The sequence below is a fragment of the Cyprinus carpio genome, chromosome A21 (assembly GCF_018340385.1).
Source record: "Cyprinus carpio isolate SPL01 chromosome A21, ASM1834038v1, whole genome shotgun sequence".
Taxonomy (NCBI): Eukaryota; Metazoa; Chordata; class Actinopteri; order Cypriniformes; family Cyprinidae; genus Cyprinus; species Cyprinus carpio.
The window spans coordinates 2,549,651-2,574,917 of record NC_056592.1 but is presented as its reverse complement, the minus strand read 5'-3'; the positions used below and the strand labels follow the sequence as shown (position 1 = coordinate 2,574,917).

General features: G+C 38.0%; 2 protein-coding genes and 1 pseudogene across 7 annotated transcripts; 1 reads left to right on the top strand and 2 right to left on the bottom strand.

The window, feature by feature from the left end:
* Window positions 1-257: 257 nt before the first annotated feature.
* Window positions 258-5,621, bottom strand: LOC109099856 (annotated as a pseudogene).
* Window positions 4,970-13,421, top strand: LOC109100230. 6 transcript variants are annotated; one of them, XM_042778556.1, is made up of 4 exons: window positions 4,970-5,159; window positions 6,443-6,551; window positions 8,098-8,194; window positions 10,231-13,421. In XM_042778556.1, exon 4 carries the CDS (start codon window positions 10,244-10,246, stop codon window positions 11,633-11,635), a length of 1,392 nt encoding a protein of 463 aa, XP_042634490.1. In that variant the 5' UTR covers window positions 4,970-5,159; window positions 6,443-6,551; window positions 8,098-8,194; window positions 10,231-10,243; the 3' UTR covers window positions 11,636-13,421. The 6 variants fall into 6 exon arrangements, with proteins under 6 accessions (XP_042634490.1, XP_042634489.1, XP_042634486.1 ...); XM_042778555.1 differs by having other exon boundaries at window positions 6,395-6,551; XM_042778552.1 differs by lacking the exons at window positions 4,970-5,159; window positions 6,443-6,551 and having other exon boundaries at window positions 7,600-8,194; window positions 10,234-13,421.
* A 3,758-nt stretch (window positions 13,422-17,179) lies between these two features.
* On the bottom strand, window positions 17,180-19,716 carry LOC109100025 (mitochondrial import inner membrane translocase subunit Tim23-like). Its single transcript, XM_019113524.2, has 7 exons — window positions 19,324-19,716; window positions 19,147-19,205; window positions 18,551-18,644; window positions 18,383-18,467; window positions 17,986-18,044; window positions 17,763-17,873; window positions 17,180-17,647 (listed from the first exon to the last, which is right to left on the bottom strand). The coding sequence occupies exons 1-7, from the start codon at window positions 19,427-19,429 to the stop codon at window positions 17,535-17,537; spliced, it is 627 nt and encodes a 208-aa protein (XP_018969069.1). The 5' UTR covers window positions 19,430-19,716; the 3' UTR covers window positions 17,180-17,534.
* Between the last annotated feature and the right edge of the window lie 5,551 nt (window positions 19,717-25,267).

The window sequence follows — 25,267 nt, the reverse complement described above, 5'->3', positions numbered from 1 at the left end:
ACAGAGAAAGAGCGCTCTTACCGGTTCTTTCAGATGCACGCTTCAAACAAAACAGTCAATGAAGACGAAGAAGAGAATGACGTGTTTTCCCGATGCCTGTTTTATAGTCGCACCGGTAGTGACGTCAGAGGCTGTCGCCGGCCAATCGTTGGTGTTTTTTTTCATTTGTATGCTTCAGACACGGGTCACGACGAGGTGTTCCCCGTAGCGGACCCCCTAGAGGACGCAGTTCGAAGGTCCCTTGAAAGGGAAAACACTTACAACCCCTAAAGGCAAGAAAAAAGGCTATCGTTGTTTTCAAAGAGAGGAGGGAAAGTGGCATTGAGTTTGTTGCATGTTGTTTCACTGAAAGTTCCTGTACTGTGTCAGCGGATCCCAGCGGGTGCCACTGCCTGACCAGCTCCTGTGGTTTGCTGACCATGTCGTTCCAGTGTTCCAGCTCTCTGCCCCTCGCATACATGAACGGCCCAATGACCACAATGCCCAACAACACTGCCAGTACAGACAAAATATAGTGACTGAGTACAGATACAGAGGTAACAATTTTTTAATGGTCGTGCGTTTAAAATAACTGTAATATCTGAGACCACTAGTGAATGTTTAAAGAATTTCTAATTACATATTATATTATCAGTCTAACAGTTTGAGTGAGTTTAATTACCATTAAAGTGTAACAATTTAATTAGTGACCCTTGAAATAGTGCATAATCTTAAATATGTGTTATTCGTTTAACATCAACACTTTGTTTGTTTTTTTAAATATTTCTTAAATGTTGTACATTTTTCTTTGTTGTAGCCAGTCAACCAGTTGTGATTAATCAATATGGGTATGGTATTATTATTATTACTATAATAGGGTTTAGTATTATTTATAAATATTATTAGTGTTTTTAGCATTTTTAATTAACTTTTAATTTTAATTTTTAGTAATTTTGTTGAATGCATTTTTTTTTTTAAATATTACTATTTAGGTTTAATTAAATTTTAATTTCAGTTTTAGTTCTTATTAGCTTTAGTTTTAGTTAATAATAATACATGTTTTCAGTGGTGCCCTGTCGCCTTGGAAATGATTGACTGACAGTTACCAGGTTCCTCTGTGCTGGGCTGCTGGAGCTGTAGGGTCAGACAGGCTGCGTCCAGCTGCCTGGGGGAGGATTCTGGAGGTAAGCCTCTCATTAAAGGATGGATTATTTCCTTTCACCACAGTGGTCCACTTGTTCCTCACAACCTGAGTATGTATCTTCAGAGAGACCTGGGCGCACACACCTGTACCATCATTTTACATGTAAGTTAAAGATGCACAAGGACATCTTGTCACTGTATTGTATTTTTTTAGTACCACTGCTTCTCACCTGAATCACTGCAAACACTGCAACCCTCGCGCTCGTAGAACAACCACAGTTGAGGCGGTGTAGGGACTGATTGTAGTTTCAAAGACACCTGGATGTCACCATTTTTTGAAAGGGGCTACAACAGCAGTAAAAAGCACAAATTAGTACAGCATTCTTTCCCCTCAAAATCTGATTACAGGGATAGTTCACCCTAAAATGAAAATTGATTTTCACCCTCAATGACAAACCTGAATGGTTTTCTTTCCTTTGTGGAAATTCTTATTTTGTGTTCCAGAGAAGAAATTCATGCAGGTTTGGAAAGACATGAAAGTGAGTAAATGATGATCTAATTTTCATGTCTGAGTAAACTATTCCTTTAATATTAAAGTGTCATACTTGATCACTTTCATTGTCCAGATCCCTCCATTGCACTTTTCCTGCTGTCTCCTTTAGTTCGGAATGTCTGAGGGGGATCATGACCTGACCTACAAGATGGTGCTTCTTCTGATGGTCCACAGTGTACATGCTCATTTTCAGAGAGCACTGGTCAATGCAGCCATTAGATACCTGTTAGAAGGCAGAGGAATCAGGTAACAGACCTTATTCTGACTGTACCATTTAAATGTTTGGGGTCATTTATTTATTTTTTTGGAAAGAAATTAATACTTCAGCAAGGATGCATTAAAGTGATCAGCTGACAGTAAAGACATTTATAATGTCAAAAGTGTAATTCTATTTCAAACAAATTCTGTTCTTTTGAACTTGCTTTTCATCAAATGATCCTGAAATAAATGTATCAGTTTCCTAAAAAAATATTAAGATTAAGTATTGATTGATGAAGTATTGAAAGTATTGACTTAGATTTAATTAGTTTTTTTATTATTAGTTTAAATTAGTTTTTATATTATAATTATTTTATTTTATTTTATTTTATTTTATATTATATTTTATATTATTTTATTTTATATTATTTTATTTTATTTTATTATATTATATTATATTATATTATATTATATTATTATATTATATTATATTATATTATATCACATTATATTAAATATAATATTATATTATATTATATCACATTATATTATATTATATTATATTATATTATATTATGTAAGTTTATAAGTTTATAAGTTAAAATAAATGAAAATATATGGTTTTAGTTCTAGTTAGCTATAATAACCTTGTTGAGCACCAAATCAGCATATCAGAATGATTTCTGAAGAATCGTGTGACACTGAACCCTGGAGTAATGTCTACTGAAATTTCTGCTTTGCCATCACAGGAATAAATTACATTTTAAAATATATTCAAATAGAAAACATTAATTTTAAATTGTAATAATATTTCACAGTATTACTGTTTTTATTGATACTGGACAGATAAATGCATCCTCCCTGAGAATAAGAGAAATTAAAAAACATTTCATGTTTCAAAATATATATAAAAAAAAAAAAAACAGTTCGTCACAAACTTGTTCTGAACCCAGAACATTCCTCTAAGTGCTTAGAGGAATGAAACAGAAAACCTGCTACCAATGGCCAGTAGATGGAGACATCAACTAATGTCTTCTCTAATTTCAAGAAGATTCTCCATTAATTAGAATAAAATGTTTTTGAATATTAATTCACAAACAACCATGACGCATTAGTTCAGAGCACTTGAATTTCCACCATAATGAGGAAGACTGATAATGTAACCCACATACAGTGACTTAGAATGCCAATGTTTATCAGGAGAGACTCTCTACCTGAAACACAAAGGTGTCATTGAACTGTGGATGACAACCTTTCCGCCGTGCTTTGGCTTGACGCTGTCGTCGATCATCGGATGGCAAACAGCTGCAATTTTACCAGTGTGCATTACCCTGGCACTGAACAGGGCAGGTTAGCGGCACGCAAGCAGAGAGGACACCACCAGCTGCTCTCTCTCTGCTGGTACCGCAGAGCGAACCACAGACGAACAGCTGAGCCATCGGGAAGGGCCCATTCACTGGGTTCCTCTGGGAGCTGGTACAAGTCTGGTCTTATGCTGCCAAGGGGGAACCAACCTAGAGAACCACATTGAGCAGAATGAGAAACCAAACAGTCAAAACGTTCTCTTTATACTTTCTTTGTATCATCATTTCTAATGTCTAATGCCTTCCAGTCCTCCTGACATACTCCCTAATGTTACAGAGCCTCGCTGGGTGTTTAGATCCGGATGGAGATCCCATTCCTCAGCGGGGGCCATGCTCTTTTCTTTAAACTCTTTTCTCTTTCTCGTTTGGTTGGGGTGCTCTCTTGAATCGAGGCGGCACAAAGAATGGAACATCCACCTGAGCTGTGAAAATTCAAAGATAAAAATATATGCAGATGCACTTCATTCCACATTCCAATGGAGAAATGTCATAAGAGACATGCCAGATAAAGAAAATGTGATATTTAAACTATTTATTTTATTATATTTATTTTATATATATTTTTATATAATTTATTTACTTATTATGCTATTTACAGATGTCACAAATTTCACATTGTTAATTATTTACTATCATTTATTTAGTTAGATTTTTATTTTTATTTATTTACTTATGTTTTATTCACATTTTCTTACAAATAAATGATTATATCTGCATTTAATGCCAGATAAGATAAACACATAAGTAAATAAGTCTATAATAAGTCTATAATAAATAACTTTTTCATTGTATTATTTATTCACTTATGTCTATATATTTACTTATTGTTTTGTTTTGTTGTTTGTATATTTTTAGTTTCTTAATTAAACTTTTATATCGGCATATAATGTATATATGTATTAGAATAAATAAATGAATAAATAAATAATGCTAGAATAATAATATTTAAGATAGTAATATAAATTAATAATAATAATTAGTAATAGAAATTTACTTGGGATGTACAAATAAATATGATCAATGAATAAACAATTATATAAATAAATATAATAAATAGATATAAAAATTGACATCTAGCACCAATCTCTCTTATGATATGAAGGATTGGTTACAAAAAACCTGTTGAAGGATGAAGACATGAAGAACATGAAGGATCGGCTACAAAAACCTGTACTGCAAGAGAAAATGTATTCATGCTCACAAAAAGTTATTATAATCCCTGTGACATCTAGTACCAGTCTCCCTTACATTACTGCAAAAATAAAAAAAAAATCCCAAGAGCTTGGATGGAATGTATTTATTTAATTGGTTTCACCTTACATTGCAGTGATACTGTATACATCTTGTATTATTGCCATTTCTAGACAAGCAACAACTGTTATTTACCCATAGCTGCTGCTCTGTGATGTCTGAAGCACTGGAGTGGTGCATCGTGGGATTGTGGGGGTGGCAGGTATCAGTCCCCTGTAGAGCGCTTGAGTTCGTCTCTTCATCCACAGTAGATACACTGATAGGCCAAAACAGCAGCAGGGAACAGAAATGCTGCACGACAGGTCCACAAGCCAGCGCTACAAGTGGATCTAATGGCACACAGGCACAAATCAAACTCAGCAGCCAGTCACCCTCCCTCTCACTCAGTGTATCATACAACAGAGAACATGGCTTTGCATTAACTAAAACCTGCTGTGTGACACCATTGACAGTCTCTTTCTCATAAGATGCCTTTTAAATAGATGTGTCAAGTGTCTTGTGTCAACAGACTTTAGTGGAGACCTGCATGTAATAGGTGGAGCGGATTGTGTTTTTGCTGCTCAAGAAACACAACATTTCTAGAGCAACAACCTGTTTTCTCCTTTACTTTCGGGGATTTACTGCAGCCACCTGGAGGAATACAGTGCCAGTGAACCAGAACTTCCTAACAGGTATTGTAGTTAATTTAATACAGCTCATAGTTCAGAAATTAAAAGTGAAACTTACATAAACTCTTCAAAATTATATATTATATAATAATATACTAAATATTATATAATAATATCTATTTAAGACTTGCTGTGCTTAGGCAATTTAAACAAGGATTTGTACACTTATTAAATGTATGCAAACAAGCTTAACATTATCGTATTATTTTATGAAAATAATGTGCATGTGTATGTGTGTATCAGAAAAGCTACACCCTCACATATACAGCACATATATGTGTGTGCGGTTTTTCTGATTTTATGAAAAAAAAATGTAATTTTAACATACTATACACACACACACACACACTATAACACATCTGAAAAAAAAAAAAAATTTGAAATTATTTTTTTATTTAAGCTTGTTTGCTTTTACATTTAATTAATATACAGATCCATGTTTTAATATGAGATACTCACGCCCATGTCATTCCAAATCTGTATGAATTTCCTTCTTCTGCGAAACATAATAGATAATATTTTGACATGTCTTTAAAATGTTTTGTCCATACAGTGGTCAGTGGACTCTGATGTTGTTTTGGACCCCACTGACTTTCATCATAGGACAGATCCATTCCTTCAAATATCTATTTAAAATATATTTAAATTAGTTTGTGCTCAAATGATGACAGAATCGTATTTTTTGGGTGAACTGTCCTTTTAAATAAGCTTTTGACATGCACAATGGTTTCTCAGATGGTAACTGTAAGCTAAAAGGGAAAACGTGTATGCATTTAAGCGTCTTTATTAGCATTCTCTCATAATTGTGCATTCTAAGGGCACTTTGCCTCACTGGTCAATAATTGTTCAATTGCACATGAAGATTATTAGTGTACAGGGGTCACCCAACTGCTCAGCAGTCTAATAGCATACCACATTAGCACGCACAGAAATACATGTCGCTATGACAGCACTGGACCCTCATGTCTGATAAAGAAAGCTTTGGTGCAACTAACACACATAGAACATAATAATGTGTCTGGCACAACTTATTTTAAATAGCATTAGATGATCAAATATTTGCAGCATGGTAACAAACAATGTCGTCTGTTTGTCTTAAAGATCCACTATCACATAATAATATGTAAAACAGTTCTCAAGTATAGTTTGTACAACAGCTTCTGATAATCCTCTACTCACCAGCCATGGATGGCCACAGCCTAACTCCTAACTGAATAAAGTCCTCTCTTTCTCTCCAGTAGAGTCAGTGTGAATCACAAATCACCAGTTTTGCTCATTTTGCCCAGAGGCTGTCTCATGGGCGCTCTTCCTGATGTCTCATTGGGAGTAAGCAGTGTCTTCTGACAACCCAGTCACCCTACAGTGGGGTACTACAGACCCCCTGAGGCTTCCCAGGTTAGTTAATCAACACCGTAAACTGGCTCAAGCAAGTGAGCGATATGAGCTCTGCCAGTTGCAGTATTTATTTCCAAACAAGCACAAAACCTTGATTCAGTCCAGTGAGCAAACTGTTACTATTAACAGGTAATTAGCAAGCTAAAAGGACTTCTAAATAAAAGTGGTAATTGCTGAAGCTAATCTGAAATGTTTAATTTAACAATGGATGTTACCTCTGTAATATGATTTGATCTCAGTGAATCAGCCACCACAGGGCTCATAGACTGTGGTTTAATAACTTGAATGTTATGTTGTCCGCAGTAGCCTAGTTTGGATTAACTAAGCGTTAATGAATAACTCTTTGAGAACAGGGGAAGTTTATCAAGGCTGTAATCAGGCAACACGTCTGCTGTTCCCACAATACCTCTAAATGTGCTTAACTTGCATTAAGTTTCTAGACATTTGATTGGAATAAGAACACCGGTTACTTACTGTAAACTCATCCTCAGATACTGTAGCAGATACCTAAGTGAAATGAGCAAAGTTCAATAAAATTTGATGTGTCAAAGTAACTAATGTTGGCTCTTGTCTGACAAGAGCTAGCTAGCAACAGTGCATGTTAGCACCTAATGCAATGCACGCTGGGAACCCTGTCCAGTTTAAGATTTTGTCAACAAAAATATTAATGTAGTTATTTATAAAATGGATTCAGTATGTAGTTATAAAATGGAATTAGTAAACTGCATTTTGCAAACAAACCATGCAATGAAGAAATGTTCATATTTTGCGAGAGAGTCATACAGGTTTTGGTATTATGCCAACAAAATGTTGTTACAGCATCAGGTTCTAAATGTGTGCGTAAACGGGGGGAAAAAAATCAGGTTTGTTCAAGGTCAATTAAAAATGTTAACAATGTAGCATGTTTAGGCACAAAACAGCATATCAGGATTTTGCCTTTGCTTAACCCTCTGAGCCTGAATTATTATGGAACCTGTGAGTTTACAATGCCATATGGACAGGTGAATCAGAAAAAATGAGTCACAGAAATATATCATAGTGGTTTCCCGGCACAACAAGCCCTTCTTTCAAAGAGACTGTTTTCATTGTTCCCATGACAACTTAAAAAAAAGACATGATGAAAATGCATTGGGTACCATTGAGCATGGCTGTTTCTATAGCAACAGGAAGAGAGAGAATGGATGAGTAAGCGGCAGTAGCTACGAGTGTGTGAGAATTAACATGTGTGTGTAAGAAATATAAACAGAGTATTTATTGTATTGATTTGGATGATTATCCGATTTCTTTTTGTGACATATCAATATTATCTACCTGTTCTTCCTCTAAATCCCAACCTTCACCCCATACACACACTTTCACACAATTGTGCTCCCTCCATTGCGCATATAGCACTCCTTGCCTTCCCACCATTTCTGTCTGTGTGTCTTTGCACCTCCTCCCCACTCCACAGTGGATTTCCTCTCAGAGAGGGAGCGTGTGGTGTGTAATCAGATGACAACGACTGATAATCCAGCAATACACCTACTCTGTTGTCCTGTTCACTTAGAGCTGAGCGAGAGAGCAAGAGTGGAGGAGAGGAGAGAAGTGAAGGAGGCGGGAGCCGTCTGGGCAGAGGGGAAGGAGACGAGAGACGGAAGTGGGAGGTATGTATGTGTGCATGTGTGTGCGTGGAGGGAGGGAGGTTGTTGACTTACCTGTGGCCATGAGGGAAACCACAGCTGTGTCTTCATAAAGCAAGTGCTGCTCAGTGTGAATGGAAATGGTCAAATGAGGCTTTAAAAAAAACAGAAGTGAAGATGACAAGGAAGGAAAGACAAAGGGTGACACAAGGCCTTTACTGTACCATGTATGTTTGCTAGTAAAACCAAAAGGTAAGATTTTTCTTGTTTGATTTTCTTGTAGGGGATAAGAGTTTCACTGGAGTGTTTATATTTACGTGTGTGTGTGTGTGTGTGTGTGTGTGTGTGTGTGTGTGTGTGAGTCACAGTCTGGCGGTAGTACAGGTGTATGGTTGTCTACAATAATGTAGGTGAGACTATGGGTTGAGGTGGAAGAGGAGGGTCTACAGTGAACACATTATCTGTTATTTTTAGATGCAATGGGAAGATAAGTATCATGTTTTCCCATGATACCTGTGGAGAGATAACATCTGCCATTCTGCTAGAGTTTCAGTCATTTGTACGGGTTATTTTCGAGATTTGGTCTGCTTTATTATTATTATTATTTTGAAACACTCACAAAATGATGTGCTTCTCAGTCGGGTATTAAATACTGTTAAATAACTGTGAAACAAAACAGTTGTAACTGTAACATAAACTGTAACTGTAATAACTGGTAAAAACTTCAACAAAAGTGCTTATGCAGACCTATTATAAATGTTTTATAATTTTATGATAATATATTCTTTGCAGATTTTTTGCAGTCTATGTGATGGATGGTGAACACTGGCTTTGACACCCATGGGATTTCGATTTGCTATTCCCATGGAACCAAACACCTTTTCTTGAGAACATTATAACAATTATAGACAGTGCAAAAGTCTATTATACACTTAGGTAGATGAAATCAATAGTCAAATTCACTACAACACTACAACAAACACACAAGGGATCAGAGATTTGTAGAACTTTTGTGAATGTTGCGTGTTCCAATTCTGCAGAAATCTGCTTTGATTTCTTCAGAGTTCTGCATATGCAGATTCTGTGTAGGCAGCCTTGGAAGTTTATATTATTTATAAGGTATGATTCAGCAAGTAGTCACAGGGACATAAACAGTTGGTGATGGCCTAATGATTAAGAATTCAAGAAGATAACACAAAGTTTGCAAGGTTGTAAGGTTTACTCCTGTCAGTTCTGAAATGCCAGTGTCTTTGAGGCACTTAAACCTCTGGTTGCTTCACAGGTATATTGCTTCACTTAGTCCACTGAAATTTACATTAAAAAGGCACATTGATGGCAAAGTATCTACTACTTGAAGTGTACCTTGAATAACTGTACAGATCAGAGTGTGAGTGTGCTGTAGTTTGGAGTCAGTAGTATGTGTGTGTTGACAGTAGGGGAGTGACAGACCCAAAAGTGTCTCCCAAAAAAAATCAGTGTGATTTGGTTTGGTGTGATTTGTATGTGAACAGGCCTGACACACATTTACTCATTGCTCTCGAGAGTTCCTAAAAATGAGAAAAACACTCTTACAGTCATGATTGTCACCTTAAAGTATGACACAATTCGTAAATTTAAACCTACAGTCCCTTGTGGGACCATGTGGAGTGGAATCAGCCACCTGTGCTGGAGCACCATGTGGATTAATGTCCTTCTGAGAGGAGCTGGCATACCCATGTTGTAGCTAATGATCTTAAGACTGAAGTTGGGCTTATCCGTCTGTAATCTGGTCAATCATTCAAGGGAGAGATATCTAGGGATCTCCCTGTCCTATTCACTTTAATCTATGTGCAATAAGGACAATAGAAATCTCAGCTTTATCTATTGTAAAAGTAAAGATTTAAGGGTCTTTAAGATTCATCAAATTTAATGGATTGCATAGTAGACAACTAAGAATTGGTGTGCCTTTTTATCTTAAGAAACTCATAATTGTTTAAAATATATTGTGTGAATAATTAAGTTTTAAATATGAATTAAATACTATTATAATAAGTTTATAAGTGTATGTCCTTCTTTACCAGTAGATATTTCAATATGGAGGAAGGACAACGACCTACATCTGAGATCTACCTTCCAAGCATCAGTCTTGGATCTGTGGACACTGAAACAGTGGAGGACCATGAGCTGCCAATTATTTCTTTATCCAAAAGCTCAACAGAAATGGTGAGTGGACCTCCTCAACGAACGGAGCTGGCATGGTACAGTCAGAACTTGCGTAAGAGCGTAAGCAGTGCAGCATGTACTCAAAGGCCTATCAGTCTGGGTGGACCATCGACGGGAGTCCCTGTGAACGTCTGTGACCATGAACAGGGGAGCATGTGCAGTGGCAACAGTACACCTGAGACTGTAATCTGGCACGGAGGAACTGCAAGGTCCTGGAGCTTCATGGAGGACTCACCCAAAAGGACTCCAGTGCAAGATCCACTCCTGGGGCAAAATCAGGTCCATAGTGGTCCACACTCACCATCCACAAATAGGGATTTAAGGATGAAGGGTCTGGTGTGCAGAGAGGGATGTTGTCGATGTTGCGGACCTGCAGAGAACCTGACAGGATGCAGCTGTTGCAGAATGCCTTGTAGAATGAGTTCTTCGGGTCTTAGCAACAACTTCACACCACAGGGAGAGAGTACAGAAGACCATGCTCAGAGCAACTGCAAAAGCCATCATTTAACTGCATGCCATACCTTTTCTGGACACATGATAAGCACTGCCTGTTTGAGGAATACTTGCAGTGTTTTTCCATGCCCTGGACATTTGATATCACGGCCACCTTGTGCAGGAAGCCCTTGTGCAGGACAAAGATCACTGCTCCATTCAGGCTTGCTTGGTTTTCCACCACTTGTGTCCTCAATCAGTGAGACCAGACTTGACAGCCGGAGTACAGGCCATTGCTGTGGATCCGAGTTAAGAGGGCAGAACTCTTCCTGCCTTAGACTAGACAGAACAGTCCAGACTGGCTTTAACAGGACAGTCAAAGATGCCACTACTATGACATCTGACCATGAGCTCAGAGATGTTGGTGTGCAGACTGCGTCTGATTCCCTTGCTTCCCCTCTTTCTCACTTATTACCTGAAATTAGTTTGAGAGTGGATCCTACCTTGGACACACCTTTAATCGCAGAACGCATGTGTCATAAGACCCCTGTGAAGGAGGTGGAATGGGATGCTGAGGGTATGACCTGGGAGGTGTATGGTGCAGCTGTGGACCCTGAAGAGCTTGGCCTAGCAATCCAAAAGCACCTGGAACTTCAGATCAAAGAGACTGCAGCTGCTGCAGCTGCAGCTGTGACTGCTCAAAAGGAAGACTCCACGGACAATGTCAGCAGCCTGGCACTGCAGCCCAGGCAACGGAAGAAGAGCGAAGGCATTATAAGAACACTGCGCAGTTCAGCGTGTTGCTCTAATGCCAGTAATGTGGGAGACTGAAGTGATCAGTAAAGGGGCGGAGCTTGTCTTTTCAGTATGTGGATGCCTAGAAAAGGTAAAACAGAAAGGTATAGGCTTTTGCTGGAAGGTGTAAATGGATTGAAAATAGCCCATGGCATATATGCTTATTTAGCTAAAGCAAATGGTCCTTTAAATAATATCTCTAAATATTCCAAAGCCTTGTCTGTTTAGTTGAGGCTATTAAAGCTCCACTATTGGATTAGTAGACCAGTGATGTTTAGAGTTACATTGCTAGCTAGCGTTGCATAGAGCTACCATTCAAAGTTTACTTATAATGGTGTGTTTATACCTACTATCACACATGGCCTTGTCCCTGTCTTGACCTCCAATTTATCTTTTAGATGCCCCTTTTGGCTCGAAATACCAAAATGATGATTTTGGTAACCCCTGAGTATCTTTTTGCTAATTATAGGCTAAAAATGTCTGGTTGTACTAGTTGGATTTTGTCAAGCAAACAACAGATTACTGAACATTAGCTAGGGATACATTAAAATTATTGGAACTCTTGGAAACCCTGAAGGGCTCCCTGGAGCAGATCTTAAGTCTAGTTCTGGTCAGTCTATGTGATAGCCCTCAAATCATGGTGGATTTAGATTTCTTTGTTTTCTGTTCTCACAAATTCATGGTGTTAAAACCTTTGTAGTCAGCACTAAATGGCAGAAATTCATCTTATTTTTTTTATTTTTTGTCAGTTATTTCTTGCCAGATTCTATGGCTATAGAAACATAATTTACAAACAACTGTCAACTTACAACCATCTACTGTATGTTGTTACTGAATTCACTGATCTTGATGCAAATGGTGATTGGTCCAGTGATGGTTTTGCCTGGTGGATTAGAGTGGGCTCAAGGCCAAAATCAACCCACAGAGCTAAAAATATGAATGCTCATGAGGTCTGTGGGTGTGTAAAGCTAGGTTCTTATCAGACCTACTGATGATTAGCAAATATAGACTCAAGGTCAATGTTCCTGCACTTATATAGTACATTATGAGCTAAAACTAAGCCCCAGTCCTGGTTCTGTGCTAAGGGACAATCTCAATCAATTCAAAAAGTAAAACATGTACACTTTGATTCTGGTGCCAAAATCTGACCTAAAAAATCTCTCCACTATTTACATGCCACAATTTAATAATGAAGAATATTTTGTGGTTGCATTCTGTTCAGAAACAGAGTGAGGACAAAGATAATTATGGCCATTTTCACATCATTTTACATATTCATAAATCTTTTTTGTTATATAATTTAATTAATGCTTATAGTTTGTTCATTATAATGTTAAAATATTAAAGTTAAAATGGTTCATATGACATTCAGTGTAAGAGTTTTTTTTATGTATATCATGATCACATGTGCTATATCATGACTATATTTTATACAGAATCAGTCATGGTTTTGTTAGGGAAGTTAGGGATTGTATTTAGAGCAATCTCTGTCAATAATGTTTAGATTATATTCATTTAAATAGCATGACACTTATTGTAGGTAATAAAATGTGTATACAGAATCTCTGACCAAATCAACAGTATACCGTGCTGCGCAAACTGCTTTTGTTTTTCTTTGCCAAAGCTATCTGACATCTTTTTTGGACCACAGCATTGTGATTTAAAATAATATAGATATTACTGGATCAACACCTTACAGTATGATGAAAACAAGCTTTATGTAGGCTTTCTACAGAAAAAAAAACTACACTTATGTGTTTTAATATTGAGAATACTGAATGTCTTGAAATGTATGAGCAACAATAAAGCATTTGGTAAACAATGTTCTGTGTCTGTTATTTTAAAACAGTACAGTAAGTGTTGTTTATGTTAGAATAATTTGCCCTAAGACAATGGGATTTCTCACTGGCTCACTGGCAGTGAGAGGGACAGGAGAACATGTCAGAAATTCCTGCTAAACTTGGTGAACTGTGTTCCAGTAGATTGCCCTGGAGATTTTCATGGCTCTTTCAATGTAATTTTGACCAATTGGTTGAGCAGGCACATACCCTGGTATTGACTTACCCTGAGCAGGTGCTCCCTTCTGTTTTGTTTTCCTTGCTGTACCGAATTTCAGTTTGGAGTAAATACAGCAGGTGAGCAGGGACACATCATAAACTAACATAATAAAACTCCATTCAGTCTTCAGTCTAAATATAGTCACATGCATATAATAATTAACATCTCAGCATCTCCTCTCTTAAAATCTGCTCCACCAGAACGAAAAACTTTAGTAGGTTTCACACGTTGCATCTTAGTATTCTGGTTCTTATGCCCTCTGCTGGTAACATGAGAAACACATTCACACTACTATCAAATCACACAAACTATAATTTAAAAACCTTTCCTATCTTGTACTCAAAGAAGTTTAGCTAAAGCTCTGAGTAAGCATAACTGTAAAACCTATTATGAAAATGAAGTGGTGTGTAGTGGTTTAATGTTGAGATAAAAAGTTACATGCGTATCTGTAAGGTACAAGCTATGAACAATCACCATTGTAACCTTGATCAAGGCTCTTAACGTCACGTTGCTCCAAGGGGATTGTTGCTGTAATGAGTGGACTGTAAGTCGCTTAATGAGTGCTTACTAAAAACAGGTTCTGCTAATCTTTAATGAAATGAATATACAAACGACACAGATCAGTCATGATCCTGTTAATTATTTATCAGGGTTTTCCAAGGGATAACTTTGTGCCAAGTGTTTTCTGGCAAGGTTTTGCAAAAGCAACAGAAGGTCACGTGAAGGTCAGCACCTCTCCTCGTCCAAACAGCTATTAGCATGGCGTGACTATAAGGAGGTTATTGGCAATCTATTCTGGGCACTGTTTTGCACAGTGGTAAGGGACGGGCTGTAGCTGAAAGTGCTGATGGGACTCCCATGATCCCATGGGGCCAGCTTGTTCCGAAAACCCTCAGCTAACCTACCAGAACACTCCAGGATTGGGAGGGTTATTGTCAAAGTGCTTTGTCCCAATGACAGGGGTGTGGAGTGCACAAAGGATGGGCCCTGCTCCAGGCATGATATAAATGGGTAATCTCCCATGCACAACACATTTTATATTGTAGATCATGGCAGTAAGAAGCCCATTTTGTCGGCTGTTTCTAATGCTGCTTGGTCTGGCGTTGGACAGAGCCTCCTCTCATGCATTCAACCCTAGTTGCCTTCAACAGCACAAAGTCCTCCACCTCCGTGAGAAACTAAATGAAAGCTGACCATTGACATCTTTCAAGTGCATTACAAGTGTTGAAAAACTGAATTTACACTTATTTCTATGTCCTTCTCAAAGATCCAAATATGGATTTCCTTTCCTTCTTTCCTCCTCTGGTACAACACCTTTCATTTGCTTCCTCACAAACCCTGTGTGTTTGCTTGTCTTCATGGGATTTTAACTGACATTGACGTAAGTGTTGTTCTGTCCTTAGACTGGCCGAAGGACTGTGGCTCATTTCAAACCGAACACTGTGGAGCGTATCGTGTCAGGCAATGATGCAAGACCCCACTCCTGGCCGTGGCAGGTCTCACTGCAGGTAAATTCCACTTGAAATGACACAGCATTACTCAAGGTACAACAAAAGAAGAAGTCACTTAAGCCTGTATCTATTTTTATAGGTTCGGCCTAGAGGCAGTAAATATTATGTTCATGTGTGTGGAGGGACTCTGATCCATAAGAACTGGGTTCTTACTGCTGCTCAAGTAAGGCAAATCATCCATTTATCATCAGTAGAGGCAGAACTTGCTTGAATTTATGCAGGACAACGTTCCTGGTTGTTTTCTCCTGACGACGGCTGTGCCTAGTCCTAATCAGCTGATCACAATGTATGTTAAGTTCCTATTTTTGTGCTCTTCACTGCCCAGGGGAAAAGCAGAGGATGCTAATAGCTGGCGTATTGTTTTGGGTAAGCATCAACTGAAAAGAGCAGAGTCCGCTGAGCGTATTTTCCTAGTGAAGAGGATCTAGAGGCATGAGCACTTCCGTTATCCAGCCCACAGTGAGCTGGACTATGACATTGCATTGGTTAAAGCTGCCACAGACATTCAGTCCAGTAACTTCATCCACTATGCCTGCCTGCCGCGCAAGCAGATCAACCTTAAACCAGGGCACTACTGTTGGGTGTCTGGCTGGGGAGACACAAGAGGTAAAAACTGCATTATACGCCTTTGACCTTCATGTTTTAAAATTAGAACCTTTTGTGAAAGTTGGATCTTGAAATATGATGGCTGGATTATTTATGAAATCAGCTTATAGATAAAATGTAAAGAGCATATAGTAACTCGTACCCCACTGTAGTTTTTACAATGGAACCTAGATTTTACGTCCCTGAGGCAAAAACAAAGTAGTTTAACATTTTGTTGATTTCATTGAATTTACAAAGGGAGGTGATCCACTTATCCAGAATATGGCTTTTACATCTCTTCTTCCTCTGTAAATCTTAGGTGGGAAAGAAAATGTGTCACTTGCTGAGGCGCTGAACCAAGCTCAGCTCCCAATCATTGACTATAAGACCTGTCGACAGAAGAAGTTCTGGGGTGACCATGTGAGAGACTCCATGATTTGTGCAGGGTTCTGAGATACAGAGGGGACCCCAGCCGCATGTCAGGTGAGAAAACAGTTTTCAGGCAAAATTCATCAAAGTGCCCCATCTTTAGCTCTTTTTCTTCCTATAGGGTGACTCTGGTGGCCCTCTGCTGTGCCAGGTGGGACGTGACCGCTGGGAGGTCTACGGCATTGTGAGCTTTGGTCCTATCGGATGCACAGTGGAGAACAAGCCCAGTGTCTTCAATCACACCACAGCCTACATCCCATGGATAGAGGCCACACGCATCAGGGACTTCTTCTTGCAATAATTTCCAACCTCAAAGAATTCTTTGCCCACATTTGTAGGCAAAGGAAGATACGCAATAGCAACAGATATAGTGCCAAGTTCCAGTTCTGAGTCTGGCCCATGAAACTACTCATCCATTTGTGGTCTGTGTGCTGGGAGCTAGTGTACAGCATCACAAACACCAGCTACCAGGTTAGGGTAGTGCTTTAATGGCTAGCGTCAAGTTATGATAGGAAATTTCACCTGTCAAACTTTCTCCCTTAAGAACAGTCTAACTGCAGTGGTTTTCACTGAACAGTGCAGGTAATTTCCACACAGGATGGAAATTTATCTTTTATATTTTACACTTTTAGCCGCTCTAAGGAATTTATCCATATCATAACATGTGGCCATGGACATTCTTTCTGGAATATTATAATTATCATTTATCTGTACTCATTGACTGTTGAAATCAAGGTTGATCTGCTTACAAATAAATAATTGATAAAAACTTTATTTGCAAACTTTTTTAAATGTCTTGGAATCTGAACATGGTTAAATTATTCTATTTTAAGTTGTTTATATTTTATTTAGAGCTACGTGAATGCAGGATGGTGGAGTGCTTAATCATCTAACTCCCAGTACGAAAGACTGACCATTCATGCCCGGCAAACACAAATTTTGTATTACACAACTCAGTTATTTTTAAATCCCTACAAAAAGCACATGAAGAGTCTCAAACAGTGGAAACTTGTATTTTATTATTGATGGTTTGGTTTTAGTCAGCACTGACAAAATTCATCAATCCAAAACGAGAACTGATAAAACCTCATGATTAAAGGATAAAGAGTTCCTGTAACTTACACCAACAAAGACATGTACAGGAAAGACTGAGATGTTACCAGTCAACACACCTGGAGGCAGTCTGGCTCTTCCATTTAAATATTAAATTTAATGTAACTCTGAAGAAGTCTGTGCACGTGTGATGGTCCATGGGTTTCATAAAGAAGAAATGGATGCAATTCCAAAAGGCGGTCATAAAAAGAACTGGCTCAGAGTCAAAATAAGTCCATGGTTTGAGCTCTCAGTCATCCTCAGTAATGTGAAGGCGATGTCCCCTTCAGGTGATCCCAGTTGTTGTAAAGAGCATACAGCCCTGACATGGCTAAACCAATGAGACCTCCTCTGGCAGCTCCTTTGAGTCCAGCTGAACAAAATAAATATGAATTCATATAAATAAATTCAATAAATATTACATCGATTAGATTAAATAAGTGATAGCCATGATATTTAGCACTTAAGTCAATGTCACTTTTCCTCACCTGTGGATTTAAAAAGCATCCCTGTTAACGTTCCTGCTGCTACTGTGTTGAGATCATCCTCTGCGCCCCTGGCCTTCTCAAAGGCCACACCAAACACACTATACAAAAGAGCTGTTGAGAAAGAGTATCCAACATTTTATTATGCACGAGTCTCTTCAATTAATTACACAAGAGATTGTGATATTCTTTTACACAAGCTGTTTGAATTCAATGCATTTCTTACCCACAGATCCTAGTGTGTTCGCCCATGATGCACCATGTCTTGTGACCATGTTCAAAATTCTGACAGAACATAACAAAGGTTAGTATTACAATAGAATTATGGGTAATAAACAATTGATAAACAGTTTTAGTCAATATAACTTAAAATACATATTGATGCACCAATTTTTTTTTATGGAAACACCAAAAGTGACACTAACTAACAAAAAGTGCACAGTCAGTGATTTCAGATGAATATTTTTAGTTGCTGAAATTATGGTGTGTCAAACTTGTCAGAAATAAGCTGCATCACATCAACATTATACCAGTGACTGATATTAGAAAAGATCCTAACTGAATTTTCTATTCGGTAACTTAAATCATTTCTAATCAAAGTTTACAAAGGAGCAGACACTTACTGTACGTTTCTGGGTTTTGACCACGGCATGCCTCTAGTTTCTGTCAGGCCCATACGGAGACCATTAAGTGTCCCAAAAGCAGTGCCTTTAAAAAAAAAAAACAACCGTTAAAACGGGTGATGATTAAAGAAAATGACTGATCAAAGACTGCAAAGAGACATGCCTCACCTGTTATACAGCATCCCCCGATGGTGAAGAAGGCCAGCTCAAAGCGACCACGGGTTTTATTTGCCCCGGTTGGCAAGATAAACTCATCTGTGTCCTAAAATTAAAATGTAAAGGGTGTAAAGGGTTTTTGTATTATTATAATTCCAATATCATAAAAATATATATATTTTTTGTAACAACACAATATAATCACGCTAGCATATATTAGGGCATGGGAGAACTAATAAAGGCAGATTTTTATAAAAAGTTACAATTATATTCTCAGGAAAACTGATATTTTACAAAAAAAAAAAAGGTCAGGTATTATAAAATTATGCAATTTATTAATTACAGTTGGTGGCCAAAACAATGTTCTGATTTTGTGTGTGTGTGTGTGTTACCATTGCCTTTTTCTGTTTAATTAATTGTTTGGGGTTTCATAATTAATTTACCATTTATTTATTTTTTTTTGCCATTAATTAGCCTATAGCAAGTTCTCATTGTGACAGCTTACCCCTTATTTCAGTCCATTAAGCCTCTAACATGTGTTGACTCATTTCTACCACGGAAACCTTTAAATAGGTCTGAAATTAAACTAGGGACTTACAGAAACTCACCTGTACAAGGTAACGAGGGTCAACATTGAGGTAGGGTGAGAGAGGGCTCATACCAGTCACTGAAAATGAGAGATAACTTGTCATTATACGTTATCAAAAATTGATAGATACTCAAAGTAACTAAGCTGACCATAGTGTTACACTGAGTGAACATTAGCCTCATACTGTAGCACTTACATGGTACTCCTGCCAGCTCAGTATTTGAATACTCAGGGGTTCCTCCACCGAAAAGGCTCCCGAGTCCCCCTTTAAATCCTCCTGATGCCGGTGTGTTATTATCCATGTCTTCAGAGATAATACAGAGAAAACCGTCTCGATGACCAGACTACTTCCTACCGGCCCGCGTCAAAATGATGGCGGCTAACGACACCAAACGATTCGCTTTATCGACAGTGTTGTGTTGTATACCGTCTGTTAATAATCTTACACAGATGTCACTGCGCTGAGTTGTCAAGTGTTGATGTTTGATAATTAGACAGTTTTCAGTCTCTGACCGAGCGATTCCGTATCTGACCTCCACATGCCGCCTTGCCGTAAAGTGAAATGACGCCGCTGACGTAACACTGCCGTAAAATCTCTCTCTCTCTCTCTCTCTCTCTCTCTCACACACACACACACACACACACACACATATATATATATATATTCTCTCTCTCTCACACACATATATATATATATATATATATAGCATATATTTGTATATGTATATATGTACATATTAATTAATTAATATTTACACACATAAATTAATATCCTATTCTGGTTTTATGATATCCTGTTTATTTTATACAGCTACTTTGGTATGTGATGTTAATTTTATGGGTAACAGCCATAATTGTATAAACTGACAATTTATTTCATTTAAATGATTCAGTTTGAATTATTTATACTGTATGTTGGATATGATTGGAGAAGAAAACGCTCACATAAAGTTAAAAAAATTCCCTGAATCTCTGACACCAGTGATGACGCTTTCCCACTAGATGGCAGACGAGGACAAGTTTCCTAAGGTCTGTGGTGGACTATTTTGACATTTTTTTTTTAAACAGTTGGTTAGGGTTTTTCTTCTTCTTTTTAACTGATTTGTTAGTTTGGGTGGGGGAAAAGATCTACCTCACACCGAATCGTGTGCCACAATAAAGCATGTCCCGTGATGCATTCTTGAAAGCACAAATGGTTGTTTAGCACCATAAAGGTTGTGTTCTGATCCTCCTGGCTCACGGGAGATTTTAGAGGAATTCGCCATGTGGGAGGATGCTGAAGCAGAATTCTATCACCATAGCTAATTTTTTTCTGTCTCTTTCTATTGTACCCCTTGAGGTGGAGAAATAACGTTTGCCATTGTTGTCATTCTGTGAGCTCAGACTTCCTGGCATCCACACTAAATTACCCAGGGCTTTCTGTGGGAGCAGAAATGGCTCACTGTTTCCCCAACAAAAAGACCATTCACAGTCAGTGGAAGGCCTCCTATAGACAGCCCACAGTGCTGAAGAGAACCAGAGGCAGCCGAATAGAGACAGGCACCCCGAGGAACGCTGGGAAATGACAGTGATGTCATAATGGATTCATCTCACAGAATATCTTTTAATCATGCTTATGTTTTATCATCACGCATTGTTGTCAGCCTTATATTGAGAGTTTTGTGCCAAAACTCAAACACAACAACGTTGAGCACACACATTAAACTCCAAAAGGACCCCAAAGGGGGTGTGTTACCATGGAGATATGAAAGCTGCACAGAGCCTCTGTTCCTTAAACTAGTTTTGAGGAGATGAGAGGGGAGGACAAGGGGGGTGAGGGTTCAAAAGGGTCCTCTGAAACATTTCAGATGAAGACTTTAAAGCCATCATGCTTTTTTTTTCTCATGAAGAGTAAACAGCAAGCATGGCTCATGTTGCTTGCTGTTCGAAATTGATACAAATCATCCATATGTGTGTGTGTGTGTGTGTGTGTGTACTCGTCATAAATTAGTGAGAAATTGTATTCAGCAAGGACAAAAAATATTTGGCTGTTTGAGATTCATACAGCAGATGTAAAAATAAAGTCACCTATTATTGGCTGGATCACTGGCTTGTGACCTAGTGGCGCTTTGAAGTGAAGTTCTCTGAACTTAATCCTAAATTTATTTAAGGCACAAAGAGTAAACAGTGTTCTACTTTGTTATGCTTTCATGTTACGGTGAAATGTAACTTGACAGGCTCCTGGAAAACACTGAAGATTCAAGGTGCTAGCTTCTTCATACAAACAAGAGTTAAACAGAATCACCTGTTTTAAAGTCTCTGGAAACTTGGTTTCCACCCAAACTCAACGGCTCCCCCTTAATGTGGATTTGTTTCGTTAAAGCCCAGCTGACACTCGCAACAGATTTACGTAAGCCTTATAATATCCCAGATACAAAGTAAAATCCAAGAGCCATAGTTGTCCCTTGGCTTAGCTCTTGTCATTTCAAGCTCCCCGTTATTCTCTGGCAGTGCTTTAGGACTTTGGCTTGGCTGTGAATGTTCTCCACTGTGGCCTGCCAAGTTCTGCTGTCCTCTCCCAGCAGTCTGGGCAGCGTCCAGCCTTGAGTGAGTGTGTGTGTGTGTGTGTGTGTGGGCGGGGGGGACCCCACAGAATGAGATGAAGAGGAATGGGGACACCAACAGAAGACAGAGAACCATCCTACACCATGTGAGTCTCTGAAGTAAACTCGGTTCCTGTACATCTTCACATGGAAAACCTGTTGGATGCAACCGAAACGAAGCAGCACCCTACTGTGCGACTCCGCTCTGGCGTAACATCTGTTGTGTCATCCTGTTTAATTTGCTGTGTCCTTTATATGCACCCCACCATCACCACATCTGATATTTCTAAGATCTTTAGCTATGAATAGAAACAATTACACAAGCTAGGTAAACAGCGATGACTTCCTCTCTTACATAAACATTGATGAATGTGTCTGTGGAAACGGTTCTTTAACAGAGCAGAAGGAAGTGTTCCTTGAGATTTGTTCTGTCCAAGCCCTTTTGGGAGGACATTCCCCACCCTCTCCATATCCTCATGCTGAACTATCTTTGTGGTCATTGTTTAAGATCAAGTGTGGTTCATTTCCTAGAAGACCAGCACTTGTGCTAACACTCCCCTTGCTTCAACAGAACTGAGGGAAGCTGATGAAACCATGGATTTCAAATGTTCAAACACAATCATGCAAAGCTAAATGGGATGGGTGTGAGTCTAATGTTAATATCATTAACAAAGTTAATGATAAAAAAAGAATATTTATGCACAATATTTGTATATATTAATTTATATATTTAATATAAACAGATTTTATGTATTAAAATATAAAATTATTATTTTTATTAACAGAAACTGTGTGGATTAATATATGAATTAATTAACCACAAGACATTTTGTGATTCCATGTTCTTCTGTAAAAACAATAGGTATTGAGGGTATAAATGATTGCATTATATTGTATATTCATTTTCATTTTAAATCTGGATTGTAATATATTATATAAAATATATACTTAATTTTTTATTATTAATAATAATGAATTAATGTTTACTAATTTTAAGTAATCCTGCAGCCACCTTGGAAGTATAGAGAGGCCCCCTAGTTGGCCCCAGTCCCCTGGTTAAGAACTACTATTCTAAATGTTTGAAAGGGTGTGATATTAAACATTAAATTAAAGAAATAATAATAATAAAAAAAAATTGGTAGACAACATCATTCTTATTGCAGTCTGATTTATTGCCAAACAGCATTTAAATAATTTTAATATTGACTTCCTGGGATTGTACGAGTGTCAATCTTGACAACGACCCCTGCTGACTCATTTTGTTTCAACAACATTAATGATTAATTAATATTAATATTTCAAATAGCTACTAAAACTGACAAAACCTTAAACCATAGCAACTTTAGCTGAAATCAGGCTAGAACTGATTCTAGATGATGGATTCTAGAATTCTAGAGCAAGATGAAACTGAAACTTATATATATATAATGTAATACAGTGTCTGACAGATATTACTTATAAGTTTCCTGGGAAGGAGTGTGGAGTGTTTTAGAGAGGGTGTGTGGTTGAAGCTAGCAAAATATTGGCTAATATCACACCACCCTTAACTGAAATCCTTACTGTTTTTCCTGCAGCGCCATATTGAGTAGCATTGTGATTTTTTTCTCTATTCATTTTTTCAACAAGGGGTCTGTCGCCTCTTCCTTAAACTGTCTGGCTTTAGCTTGCCATCAGCATCCAGTAAGATCAGTAGATTGACAAGGAAGGAAGGAAGGAAGGAGGGAAGCAAAGGGTTCTATTTGCATTTGGTAAGTTGGGACAGAGGGTTCTGAGTTTGTTTGTGGGCATAAAGGTTGTAAAGGTCATTGCAGCCTCTGAGGGGGAAGTCAAGAGTGCAAGTCAACAGAGGATACTGTGTCTCTCTCTCCTTACAGGGACTTACCCAGTTCCTCTTTCCTCTTTGGCCCTCAGCTAAAACTGCTATCCATTCCACTCATTAAACTTGCTGCTGCATTACACTCCATTACTTTGGATAGTCCCTGCATGTGCATGTGTTTTTGATAAGGTACGCAATACTGTAGAGTTAAAGAGGTAGGAGGGGGCATCAGAAAATTGACAAGACAGGAAATTGAGGTTTTAATTGCAGGTTAGAGATAGTGAACGGATGGGGGGAGGGGGGTAAGGAAAGAAGGAGTGATTACTTAACATAGCAGCTAGTAATTTGGGACAGGCAGGAACCATTTAACACAAAACGCGTGGTGTTTAATGAACAGTTTGCTTTATGTGGGAGCGAATTAATCACTCCCTCTCCTTTTCCATCCATTTCACTTTCTCCCTCTGAGTGTCTGTCAGTTTTTTCCTTTTGTGTGTGTGTGCTATAAAAAGAACAGTATACCCTAAAATGAATCATTTAGTCATTAGGGCTATTTACTCACCTTAATGTTGTCCCAAACTTATGCTACTTTTTCTGGTTTACATCTCAAAGTGACCACATTTTTAAGCTCCAAAAATTACAAAAACACTATTAAAAGTAGGTTATATGACTCATGCTTTATATTAAGTCTATATATCGCTTTGTTTGATGAACAGACTAACATGCTATTTTTTTTCCAGGGGGTTTCTTAAGGTGTAGTCATATTAGTGAAATTTCATGTACAAAAACTGACCATTGTCTTAATTTGTCAACAGTGTAGTGATGTATGAAGTACGAATCAGACCGAGCGATTTGTTTACTGATTCATTCACTCACTTAAAAAGTTAATGAATTTTGGTCAGTTCCTCACACAAAAGCTATAGAATATGGTGCTGTAGTTATACGAACCATTTTTATGAGTGTTTATTCATTTTTGGAGTTTAACGGCTGGAGCCACGGTAGTTAAGTGTAAAATTAACTAGTAGTGAAGTAGTAAAATGGGGGGGGGGGGGGGGGGTGAATCCATAATATTATATTCATATTGCATGAACTATTCCTTTAAAACACAATCTTTGTTGTCACAGACTGTGACGGTCACAGATTCAGTTCTGTTGCTGTTCTTTTGGATATGACCAGATTTGTTTAATGCAGGCTATGGTTGGCGACTTTGCTATAAACTGAAAAAGAAACAAAAGTAACTAGGGCTCTTGGGTGCAGTGATGAGGTCTTATGGGAACTAAAAGAGCCTGATTAGCTTTATCAGCTAAACACAGACCATTACACACAACAGCAACTCATTAAAACAATGTGTGAACATTTCGAAAACTGGAAAACCGTTTTCAGAAGGTTATTCAGTTATCGGTTTCCTTCACGACTCCAGTTCCTCTCAACGCTGCACCACTGACAAACAGAAATTGCTATCTTGATTTCTCTGAGGATATTCAATGCTCAAAGGAGGAAGTTATTTGAACCTTACATTTTATAAGCCTGATGTTCACTACTAGTTAGGCAGTGCTGATGTGCATAGCTGAAACATATTCCAGTTAGTGGGCATCATTGGACTGACCTTCAGTTATTTTACAAAAGACAATGTTTGCTTCTTTTGTTTTCTTACACATATCAGAGAATCTAGAAAGTTTCACTTGCATTGGTTTCAATGGACTCCTTTGAAAGACAATTACCGGTGTAATGTGTGGTTACTCTTT